The following is a 12797-nucleotide window of genomic DNA, read 5'->3' as shown; positions in this document are numbered from 1 at the left end:
ACATAGAGTGAGACTTAAGGGCACATGCATTTTACAAAATACCATGTAAGGTGAAATCTACCAAGGAGACTAATTCAGACAAGAACAATCTCAACTTAATACATATTACTACAAATATTTTTGATGCATAAAATTACCCAAACCCATTGATCTCTTGCTTTAAATCATATGCTTATGTTTTGCTGCACCTTTCTGACTTGTCAGCCTCGCTTAATTTCTTCATGCAAAGAAAGTATTGTAAGACTAAAATGAGATGGCAGAGCGAAAGAACTGCATCTTCTGTGCATATGGGGTGAGGTTTTGCTGCTTCACCACAATACAGGAAAATCAATCTGACTTTTGCACTGCCAAGAAGAGACCTTCACTGCAGTTGTTTTATAGAGACATTACTGCAGATTTATCGCATCTGTTCACCTGCCTCCATGTTGTTAAGTGCCAGGTTAGAAAGAGGCTGATGTCTTGCTCAGTACCATCAGTTAGTGAAACTGATTTGTTGCTATGAGGCATTAGCAACTTCTCTCTTCCTTTTCTGTCTCAGTGGTCCAGATGGGATCAGTCCAGTGCCTCAGGATGTGTCTTATCCCTTTGCCAGTGAAACAGCTTCCTTAAACTCTGATTTCATCACCACATAGTTAAAGCCTTTTAACTCCTTGAACCCCTACGAGGGATGGGGGTTGTAGGTACTTCAGTGTATTCTATTCAGGCCAGCCTGTGTGTCCATGTGGAGAGGGCTGCAGAGTTATATGTGTTTTTTTATTAACTTGGTTGGAAAATAGATGCCAGAGGAAGTACTTGGAAAGTCAGTCAGAAAAAAAATGACATAGTGGCTGACTAGAAAAGCCTTTGGCCGGTCTTTTGGAAGTACACACACGATAGCTGCCCAGCAACACGCTCATATTCATAACTAAACGTCAGGTATTTGCTACTTAGAATTTCTCTTTCAAAACGTCGTACTTCTGAAGAATTGTTGTTTTCTTTTTGTCTAAACAATTTGCAGTAGAATGGTGTGCCTAAATATTCTGTACCTGTATTATTTTATTGCACAACATAAAATAGAGAGCAAACGTTACATACTGGGTGGAATTTTCAAAAACACCTGAATAATTTAGGAGCACACGTTCATTTAAAATCAGTGTGACTTGTGCTTTTAAGTCACTTAAGCTCTTTGGAAAATCTCCCTCAATGTGTTTGTTAAAACCATTGACGTTATAAACATTAAAAGCTGTGACTAGAAGGGAAGACCTAATGCCCTGCTTTTGGAATTTGCTAAGGAGAAGTATCCATAGAATGTATTAATTGGGCACACCATCTGCCTTTTCTTTCTGCTGCATTGTAGAAGGCCAACCAACCCCTCCTGAAGGTTCACTAACTTGGTATGCTTGATAACAGCTGGACCTCTTTGAAGTTAAATTGTGAAATCTGAGTTTCTGTTTGCCAAGTTGTGGTAGCCTGTGAATACTCCCTTAAACCGCAATACAGGATTGAGTTATAGGGCTTTTGTCAGCTTGATATTGCTGGAAGAGTGCCTTGCTCTCTTCTGTCCAGCAAGGAGTGAATGCTTTTCTGAAGCCCATGGCAATGCTCAGTTTGTTGGCTGATATTATTAGGCCTACAAAGCAGTTGTCAGGAGCCGGATATGGTGAGCTCCCATTTATCAAGCCCTCTACAATCACCACATAGTAGGACCAGTCAGCAGATGGTAGATTCCAGCACACTTTTGGGAGGGATCAAATAAGTGGAACTTGTAGGCTACCCAGTCACGACCAGGCGGTGTTGGCTGTTGGGAAAAGTCATTGAGAATTGACCTTGTGGATGGTATTGGGTGGCCACTGATGTCTCATGACACAAAACAAAGGTCAGAAGTATAGCACTTCCTCCATTGTAGCGGCACGTTCCGGTCAGCCCATTTGGCATTGTAGAGGAAATGTTGGTCTTCGGTGAAAGCCCAGGATGCCAGCTGTTCTCCACATGGTAGTTCTTATAGCCACATGGGCTGTGGTGGCTATTGAAATCACTGATGTGGATGGTAGGATGACTGGGTGTTGGTAATGCTGGACATAGCTGTTCCATTGATGGTGACTTGTACATGTTTTTGACTGTCAGATCTCCAATCTCGATGGTGACTGAGTAGGGTTTTGTAATAGGCATGACCTGGATGGAATCCTTAAGGTCATGTTTTACATACATCGCAAACCCATATTTGGGGTGATGGCTAGCAGATACGAGGGCATATCTTGTGATCTTCGATTGTTGGCCTTCACTCTCCAGGTGTGTTTCTTGTAGTACAATGATATCAATGTTTTAAGTCCTCAGGATCATTGCTATGTAATCACACTTTGCGTTAGACTGACCCTTGATGTTGAGCTGTGTAATTTGCAGCAGTGGGCCTATTTGAATGAAGGTTTGGCTCTGACATGGGCCATTATTGCTGTTGTATTTCTGACCGGGAGGTCCCTTAAGGACGTTTGGTTGCCAATTTGATGACATTTGTTGTGCTTTTGCACATAATAGGGGAGACCATGTGAAGGTTGTCATCTTCTCCCCCGCAACAGCATTGCTTGAGTCTTTGAACTCAGCAAGAAGAATAAGGTGGTGTTGAAACTGTGATGCACTAGAGTTCACAAGGTCAAGCTGCAAAGCCTGGAAGCTCCTTTGTCTTTTAGACAGTGCGGCTCCAGCAGTGTACAAATCACCTCAAGTAAGTACAGATTCTATCTCTGCACAGTTAATTTCCAACTCCTGTGTGCTGATGGATAAAAACATCAGGCAGCAAGTCCACAAATAACTTTATCGCACTCTGAACCAGTGCCAGTTGTCTTCACCCCTTTCTGCCCTCTACACAATAGATCAAGTGGACAAGGGTCTCTCCAACACTAAGTCCAAGAAGGCCACAGGAATGGACGGAATATATCCGGAATTCCTGAAGAATCTTTGCCCAAAGGCAAGAAGGTGGCTGGCAGACTTCTTCCGCAACATCCAGTCGTCTGGCATAATAACAAAAGAGTGGAAGGTACCCAAGATCATAACCATTTTGAAGTCCAAAAAAGAGGCCAGCAATCCAAAAAGCTATCAGCCCATCTCTCTCCTTTGCAGTTGTTATAAATTGTTGGCGCAGCTCTGCTTCAAAGGTTACAGCCAACACGGGAGCAACTGGTCCCCAACGAGCAAGCCAGATACAGAACCAGTTGTAACTGCTGTGACCAGGTGCTGGCCTTAATCAGCTACATAGAATACAGCTACCAGCAAAAATTATAAACAGTGGCATCCTTCATTGACCTTTCTTCTGCTTACAATACTGTGGCACAAAGGTCTCCTGCTGAAGTTATGATTAGCTTTCCCATGCCAATCACCAACAGACTCATCACCGGGTTGCTGAGTAATAGGAGATGCACTGTTCCGCTGGGTGAATCTGCCAGTAAATCATGGAGATTGAACAACGTTCTCCCACAGGGATCCATTTTAGTGCCCACACTGTTCAATCTCTATACCAGAAACGTGGTCATGCCATTCCATAAATTCATTTATGCAGAGAACTTTGTGCTAGAAACACAAGTGCCCTCTGAAGGCCACAGAAAAGGTCATGAACAGCCACCTCCAGATACTTGAGACGTATTTCAAAGCTTGTTGACTGAAACCCAATATTTTGAAAACACTTGTCTCTGCCTTCCACTTAATACGCAGGAGGCCAAAGTGCTGCTGAAAGTGGGCTTTTTTGGTCTGCCTCTTTCACATGACCACAATCCACAGTACCTTAGGGTTACCCTCGATTGGATGCTGAGCTATCAGCAACACTGAAAAGAAGATAAAGAAAAGGATTAACATCATCCAGAAGCTCGCTGGCACATCCTGGGGAATGTGATGTACACATGTTTGGAATGTCGTACAAGCTCCGGTCTTGCCAACAGCAGAGTATTGCATGCTAGTTTGGCGCAACAGCTCCACACCAATCTCGTTGACACTGCGTGCAGGATTGCTAGTGGCTCTCTCAAATCAATACCAATACTGTTGCTTCCAGTTTTGGCGAGCGTTGTGCCAGCCAAAATCAGGAGCGGCATTGCAGTGGTCCAGAAATACAATTAAGGTCCTGGCTGCTCCAGACCTGCCATTACACCAAAGCTGCAGTGCACTGCCACCCTCCAGTGTACTGCTCAAATCGATGAAGCCTTTCTGGATACCTATACCTATCTATACCTATCTCATAGAACTGGAAGGGACCTTGAAGGTCATCAAGACCAGTCCCCTGCCTTCACTAGCAGGACCTGTCCCTGACTGTTTGTTTGTTTGTTTGTTTTTTCCCCCAGATCCCTAAATGGCCCCTTCAAGGATTGAACTCACAATCCTGGGTTTAGCAGGCCAATGCTCAAACCACTGAGCTATCCCTCCCCCCCGGATACAAGTGTCAATGCTACAGGCCAATGGAAAGGATGCCAGCACTCACTGGCTTGGATTGTGGGCCGCTTGTTTGTCCCAAACAAAGATCTGATTGAAGATCCAACAAAAGAAATTCTGGGATTTTGCCTTCCCTGTAGGCAGTGGGCAGTGGATTGTATTCCAACTGCATTTGGACAATGCACAGAAAATGTGGCTATCTCCTCCACAAATGGAAAATCAAAGAATCACCCAATTGTGACCACAAAGGACAGATTTTAAGTGATTATAAGGGATAGCAAATAGAGCAAAGCAGATTACTGAGCAAATAAAACAAAAACGCAAACTAATCTTAATACACTAAAGAAACTGGCTACAAGTAGTAATTTCTCACCCTAAATGTTGTTTTAAGCAGGTTGCAGAGTTTCTTGTAGACAAACTGCTCTTGTTCGCAGCTTAGAACTCCAGATATTCCTTTCGTAGGCCAGACACCTTCTAGCCTGGGTCCAGCCCTTTCTTTCCCAGATCAGGTGTTTTCAGCAGTCATCTTGGGTGGGGATTCAGTGAAGAACCGACCTAGATTAACTCACTTCCCTGCCTTAAATAGGATTTACGTATGGCGGGAATCCTTTATTTCCCAGTTTGATGGGGTTCAGTACCAGGTGACATCACATGACCCTGCAGTGTCAAAGCGACATCCAAGGAAGCTTCTCAGGAAGGTGGGAGATTAGCATTGCCAGAGTCCTATTGTTTTCCCTAATGGCCCATGCAGGCTGATTGCCTACTGTCTGGTGGGCGTTCCCCAGGTGTAAACACAGTTCTAATTGTTACACAGTTAACATTCCTAACTTCAGATCAGAAATGATACCTGCATACAAATAGGATAATCATAGTCAGGACATCATAACCTTTCCAGTGATACCATCTTGCATAAGACGGATCTTAATTATGCCATATTGATGATATAACATTATCTCTATGAAGAATACGGGACGTAGTGTCACAGAAGGTTCTTCCACAACCTCCCAAGTCTGTTCCGTTGTCCTCCTGTTCTTACAGTTGGGAAGTTTTTCCTGAGATTTAGTCTAAATCTGCTATGCTGGAGTTAGAATCCATTGCCTCTTGTCCTGCCCTATGTGACAAGAGAGAACAACTTTTCTCCATCTTTTTTAGGGCAGCTTTTCAAGTATCTGAAGACTGCTATCATTCATGTCCCCCCTTAATCGCCTCTTTTCCAAACTAAACATACCCATTTCCTTCAGCCTTTGCTCGTATGGCTGCATTCCATCCCTTTGATCATCTTTGTCGCGCGCCTCTGGATCCTTTCCAGTTTCTCTACATCCTTTCTATACATTGGTGACCAAAATTCGACACAGTACTTCAGCTGAGGCCCAGCCAGCGGTACTATCACCTCCCGTGATTTACATGCTATCCTCTGTTAATGCAACCTAATATTGCATTTGCTTTTTTTGAAACAGCATCGTAGTGTTGGCTATTGTTGAGGTTGTGATCCACCACAATTCCAAGATCCTTCTCAGCAGTGGTGCTGCCAAGCCATTTATCCCCCATTCTGTATTTGTGCATTTTATTTTTCTTCCCTAAGTGTAGCACCTTACATTTGTCTTTTCTGAATTTAATTTTGGTTGTCTATAGCCCAGTTCTTCAGTTTATCAAGATCCCTCTGAATTTTTGCTCTTTCCTCCAAAGTGTTGGCAACCACCCTATCTGTGGTAGGCAAATTTGATCAGTATGCTCTCTATACCTACATCTAGGTCATTAATAAAAGTGTTAAACAACACTGGACCCAGAACAGATCCCTGCAGAGCCCCACTTGAGACCTCCCTCCAATTTGACATCATTCCGTTAATAATTTCTCTTTGTTTGGGGTTGTTTAACCAATTATGTATGCGCTTCATGGTAGTTTCGCCAAGCCTGCATTTCTCCAGTTTACTTATCAGAATATCATGTGGGACTGTTTCAAAAGCCTTGCTGAAGTCCAAGGTATATTATGTCCACCACATTCCCCCATCCATCAGATCAGTTACCCTGTCAAAGAAGGAAATCAAGTTGGTTTGGCATGACTTGTTCTTAGTAAATCCATAAGGACTCACCCCTTCATCTTCCAGGTATTTGCAAATTGAACGTTTTATACATTGCGCTAGTAGCTTCTCAGGTATCAAGACAGGCTGACTGGTCTATAGTTCCCTGGCTTCTCCTTTTTCCCCTTTTTAAAGATGGGCAGTATGTTAGCCTTTCTCCGGTCTTCCAGCACGTCTCCCGTCATCCATGAGTTTGCAAATATTATTGCCAGTGGCTCCGAGATTTCTTCAGCTAATCCTTTAGCACCTTTGGGTGAAGAGCATCTGGCCCTGCTGGTTTGAATTCATTCAAATTGGTCAGAAGATCTCTGAAGTGTTCTTTACTTATCCCGATTGGCATCCCGTCCCCTTTATTGTCTATGAAAACTTTGCTAGTTGTCCAGTCACATGTTATTTTTTGCGAGAAGACTGAAACAAAGTAGGCATTGAGCAGCTCTGCCTTCTTATCTTCCGTTACCAGCTCATCTTCTCCATTGAGCAGTGGTCCCCCACCGTCCATTGGATAAGCTTAGTTCAGTTCTCTTCAAAGGTTCCCGATACAGAGCTCTGGAACCCATCAATCTCTAGTCATACTGTGCCTGGTCTGCGTATGAGCCAGAGGCAATATAAACGTTTCCCAGTTTACCAGTGTACAGCCCGAGTCTCGTAATACCATCTCTAGGAATCATAGGGGAGTCTGGTCTCCATGGTCCATCCATGACTCTGTCTCTCTGCTGACACTCAGGCCTGGTCTACACTAACCCCCCAAGTCGAAGTAAGGTACGCAACTTCAGCTACGTGAATAACGTAGCTGAAGTCGACATACCTTAGTTCGAACTTACCGCGGTTCAGACGCGGTCCATACGCGGCAGGCAGGCTCCCCGTCGACTCCGCGGTACTCCTCTCGCCGAGCTGGAGTACCGCAGTCGACGGCGAGCACTTCCTGGTTCGACTTATCGCGTCCAGACCAGACGCGATAAGTCAAACCCAGAACTTCGATCCCCAGCCGCCGAACTAGCGGCTGGGTGTAGACCAGCCCTCAGTGAGGGAAAACACTCACTGATTGGACTTGTCAGATGTGTCCATCTTGTCTCAGGGTGCACAGACAGAAATTAAACTAAAATACTTACAACACACGCAGTCAACTTACTCTCACTCTGAGAGTTAATGCTACCTTCACAAGTCACAGCATGAGATATATAGGTGGTAATGAGTTTCAGGTACCGTCAAGCACCTCGACTGGATTTGGGCCTGGTGGAAGTCTTTGAATCCCAAATACTAATTTCCTGAGCCATCCAATCACCATGGTGCATTTAAATGTCCTTGTCGACATTGCTAGTGCCTGGTGTAGTAAGGGTCAGAAGTCACTTTCACTGTGAAATATGTTCAGTTTGGAGATAAAGAGTAAAATCTGTTTAAATCCCACAATAACAAATATAAAACTAAAATCTGATATGATGGGAAATATATAGAAAGGATCACAAAATCTATCCAAGGTATGTTGTTATAGACACATCTCCCAATGACAGTAAGTAAAATGAAGTTACTGTGTAATGCATCACGATCTTTCAAACTTGACTTGTACTTCACCACTTTATAGGAAAATCATTTTTTTCACATTTTATTGACTTCTGTCCCTCTTCATACTTACACCTTCTCCTTGTATCTGCGAACCACTGCTCAGGATCTGTAGGCAATTGTGGCAGTAGTAAGAACGAGTTCTTTTATCTATAGCGTGTTAAGACCTGAAAAGTTGCTTTAAATCAACTTATGACTCCTCATTGCTGCCCCGGGCAGTCAAGATTTCTAAGTGCCGTAGACCTATCAACTAATCATGGTCAATGAGTATGGTTTGTACAGCAAGGAGCTGTTCACATTCTGATGAAAAGATTCTGCAGCCCGTGAAGGCTGTTTCCTGATAATATGTTGACAGTGAGTTAAAATGCACTGCGATTGTAGTGTGGGCAACACAACATGACATACCAGTGTCACCTGTGCATTTCATTCTGATGGACAAGCCATTTGTAAGGGGTGAGAAGGGCCCCAGTGTCTCTGCCAGTCTAGGATGTATATACTCCTACTCACTACTTTTTAAAGCTTGCCTGTTAGTTCTTGGGAGGGCTGAATTGAAGGAAATGGGACTCCTTTTTTCACCTGGAATAGGCAATTCTTGATGTGAGGCTGTGTGTGAGATTTCCCAGCTGGGGTCAGCTCTTCTAAACAGTATTAATAGTGCCATTTTTAGGAAGGCAGTCTGATCCTAAATTAAAATGGGCTGTCAAGTATGGTTCATCTGATGTAAATATAGGAAAAGCAGCAAGAAATCAAACATTTAGGGTTTTAAAATTCCCATGTAAAGACAGTTCTTGAGGGGTTGGGTGGGAGCATGGTCAGAGTGGAGAAGTGGGAGCCAGGAACTCCAGGACTACATCTTATGAAGTGATGAACACCCTGCAGGATCAGGGCCTTAAACTGCATCCCTCCGTTTCCCACCCTGTAAAATGTTAATATTAATGCTTCACAACCTGACATGGATGTGAGAACTAGCTAATGGCCGTGATTCACACTGGAGATGAAAACTACTCCAGGAGTACTCAATATTTGTGTATGAAATGTGTTGTTAAAGAAGATTTCTTTAGGTTTTATTGGTGTATAATTAACTACAGAATCACAATCCTAGGACTACAGAGGATGATGTTCAACACCGTCCTTGAGATAACTTGTATTCTCAGACTGTATGTTAACCCATTTCCTTGTAATTTAATTAGGCCACCACCAAAGTGGAAGTGAATATGGAGACGGCAGAGCGTCTGCGTGTAACAAGGGGAGACTTCTTAGCCTCTCTGGACAATGATATCAAGCCGGTGAGTGGGTCCTATTTAATTCATATAGTAAAGCAGTGCGCGCAGGAGAAGAACACGTGCTTCCTTAATCAACGAATACAGTAACCACTTCAGATCTGTGCACATGCACAAATGTAATGTTGCAGCATGACTTTTGAGATCATTTCTGTGGCTTAATACAATTGAATACTGTTCAACAGGAATGAACTGAGACTCTGTCTCTTTCCCATCATTTTAGGGCTCTATTCTGCAGCCTCTCTGCTCATGGGAAGAGTTAAATAGAGTGATTGCAAGAGCGGGCCTTTCACTTTGCAGTACCCGCTAGTTGGTTTTTATCCTAATCTCATTGAAATCAATGAGAAATTTTACATTGAATTCAGTGGCAGGAGGATTAGGGCTCTGATGAAGAGAACTTGATATCTTTTAGTAAAGTGTAGATGATTTCAGAACCTAATGGTAATTTACATAGGGATAGATGATGATATTGTATTTGATTACAGAGGTTACCATATGCTAAATAGGCACTAACATCTTATTTTATGGTCCTTTAGGACAACCTGTACTACATCACTGGTAAATCTGATTTAACTGCTCACTCAACTAAAATGTGTACCAAAATCTCTCATAATTGTATTGAAAAAGCTCACCACAGCATCTGTCTCTCTAGTTTTGTCTCGTGGCCCGTGCTATGTTTTCCTTTGATCAAACAAGACTCACTACTGAGAATAATTTTTTCATCTTACGAAACACAGGCATTTGGAACGAACCAGGAGGATTATGCAAGTTACATCATGAATGGCATTATCCAGTGGGGAGACCCTGTAACAAGGGTGCTGGAAGATGGAGAATTGCTTGTCCAGCAAACCAAAAACAGCGACCGCACTCCGCTGGTTAGCGTTCTTTTAGAAGGTGAGTTTAGGGGTACTAATGTCTGAAAGTGAGTAACACACACAATCCAGTCTGTGCAGTTATCACATACAAGTACTTGGATTAGGCATCCAGTAGTGTGTGAAGTCCACTTATCAGAAAGAAAAGTATCATTAGTACCTGGCAAAATGACTAGATGAATGAATGTTGCATCAGATATTAAAATAGGTTTATCTGGTTCTGAGGGAGAGTGGGACATTGTCCATCCTATGCCTGCTCTTGGAACACTAGAGCGGGGTGAATAATTTGTAACTAATAACCTGTTTGATCGGTTTTGACTTTGAATTGATTTGATACCTTGAATAGAGGGGAATTGATTGGTACTGGTGAGGCCACATCTGGAGTACTGCATCCAGTTTTGGACCCCCCACTACAGGAAGGATGTGTACAAATTGGAGAGAGTCCAGCGGAGGGCAACGAAAATGATTGGGGGGCCGAGGCACATGACTTATGAGGAGAGGCTGAGGGAACTGGGCTTGTTTAGTCTGTAGAAGAGATGAGTGAGAGGGGATTTGATAGCAGCCTTCAACTACCTGAAGTGGGGTTCCAAAGAGGATGGAACTTGGCTGTTCTCAGTGGTGGCAGATGACAGAACAAGGAGCAATGGTCTCAAGTTGCAGTGGGGGAGGTCTAGGTGGGTGTGACGGGGCAAGGCCAGATTGCTATAGTAAAATAGTGAGGAACAGGTATGTTAGCCCCAGGCTAAACAAATCCCTGGTACATGGTAACCAACTGGCAGTTGCTCCAGGTTAATCAAGACACCTAGGGCCAATTAAAATCCTTCTAGAAAGCAGTGGAGATAGCTAGGTTGATTGGGACACCTGAAGCCAATCAAGGGCTGGCTGGAACTAGTTAAAAGCCTCCCAGTTAGTCAGTGAGGCACGCGTATCAGGAGCGGTAGGAAGAAGCCGTGCTGTTGGAGGAACTAAGCAGTACAAATTCATATCAAGCGCAAGGAAGGAGGCCCTGAGGTAACCGTGAAGGAGATATTGAGTGGGGGCTGCTGTGGGGAAGTAGCCCAGGAAATTGTACACATCCTATTTCCAAAAAATCAGCTACCATACCTGCTACTGTTAGGGTCCCTGGGCTGGAGCCCAGAGTAGAGAGTGGGCGGGCCCGGGTTCCCTCCCTCCCCTCCCCCAATTAATCACTGAAACTGGGAGACAACAGAGACTGTGCGAGGGAGGGTAGCTTCTCCTCACCTCCCTTGCTGGCTTATGATGAAAATGGCTCAGTAAGCTGTGACCCTTGCCTCTAGAGAGAGGAGGGCTACGTGGATGGTCACAGTGAGCCTCTGAGGCTAGTGAAATCTGCCAGGAAACGTGGGACCCACGGAGACAAATACGGAGCTTTGTCACATGGGATATTAGGAAACACTATTTCACTAGGAGGGTGGTCAAGCACTGGAATGGGTTGCCTAGGGAGGTGGTGGAATCTCCATCCTTAGAGGTTTTTAAGGCTTGGCTTGACAAAGCCCTGGCTGGGATGATTTAGTTGGGGTTAGTCCTGCTTTGAGCAGGGGATTGGACTAGATGACCTCCTGAGGTCTCTTCCAACCCTAATCTTCTATGATTCTATGATATGTTACTTGAAGTTATTCACTGAGTAGCTCCTGAGAGTAAGTCTTTAGTTTGTTGCTTGTTCGTGAGCAGTTTGTTGCTAGTGTGTGACACCTACATTTTGTATTATTAGTTCATTTGATTGGGCAAATAGGATGTATGTTCTGTTTTTGATACCTGGTTGAATTTGGTTTCTGGTGTGAGTTTCCAGTTACAAATTCCACTTTTGCCTTCCACAAGTATTTTCCACATTTACACAGAATTCCTGCTAGCCATCTCGTTTGCAAATGCACAAGGGGCATAAATGTAATGTAAGAAAATTCATTTAAAATCCAAGCAAATGTGTCCAGTGTTTTGCAGTAGTCAGCCAGCTCAATAAGACATGCAGCATCTTTTTGGTTCTTGGGTTTTTTTGCAAGTCGCACTCCTTGGAGTCCAAATAGTCTCTGTAAATCAGTGGTTCTCAAACTTTTGTATTGGTGACCCCTTTCAGCCAGCAAGCCTCTGAGTGCGACACCCCTTAGAAATTAAAAACACTTTTAAAAAATATTTAATGCTATTATAAATGCTGGCGGTGAAGCGGGATTTGGGGTGGATGCTGACAGGTTGCAACCCCCACATAACCTCGTGACCCCTTTTGAGAACCCCTGCTGTAAATGAACCCATTTGGAAAGCAATGCTGTATAGGAACTAAGAAAGGAGAGCAAAGAGTCACTTCAAAAAGTCAGGTCCCTGTGAATAAGATTATTAACTTGCTCAAGTCCATCTAGTTTACCTTGAGCCTTGCAAAATCTATTTTTCCCTCTTTCTGACTTGAATCTCTTGTATCTCTTCCTTCCAGGTCCCCCACATAGTGGAAAGACTGCCTTGGCAGCAAAGATTGCAGAAGAATCCAACTTTCCATTTATCAAGATCTGTTCTCCTGATAAGACAATTGGCTTTTCTGAAACTGCAAAGTGCCAAGCTATGAAGAAGGTACCGTGGGTATTACTGTAATTTTTCTGAACCTGATTCTTGTGCAC

The 12797-nt window shown here is 43.6% G+C and overlaps 1 protein-coding gene across 1 annotated transcript in view; it reads left to right on the top strand.

Moving 5' to 3' along the window:
• The window catches only part of NSF (N-ethylmaleimide sensitive factor, vesicle fusing ATPase), a 166113-nt gene that overhangs the window by 102363 nt on the left and 50953 nt on the right, over nucleotides 1-12797 (top strand). The window contains exons 13-15 of the mRNA XM_026658664.1: nucleotides 9215-9310; nucleotides 10042-10198; nucleotides 12617-12750. Coding sequence (XP_026514449.1) covers nucleotides 9215-9310; nucleotides 10042-10198; nucleotides 12617-12750 — 387 coding nt within the window. The remainder of the gene's footprint in view (nucleotides 1-9214; nucleotides 9311-10041; nucleotides 10199-12616; nucleotides 12751-12797) is intronic.

Source organism: Terrapene carolina, unplaced genomic scaffold (genome assembly GCF_002925995.2).
Source record: "Terrapene carolina triunguis isolate 2854851 unplaced genomic scaffold, T_m_triunguis-2.0 Scaffold495, whole genome shotgun sequence".
Lineage (NCBI taxonomy): Eukaryota > Metazoa > Chordata > Testudines > Emydidae > Terrapene > Terrapene triunguis.
This window is presented reverse-complemented; position numbering and strand designations above follow the sequence as displayed.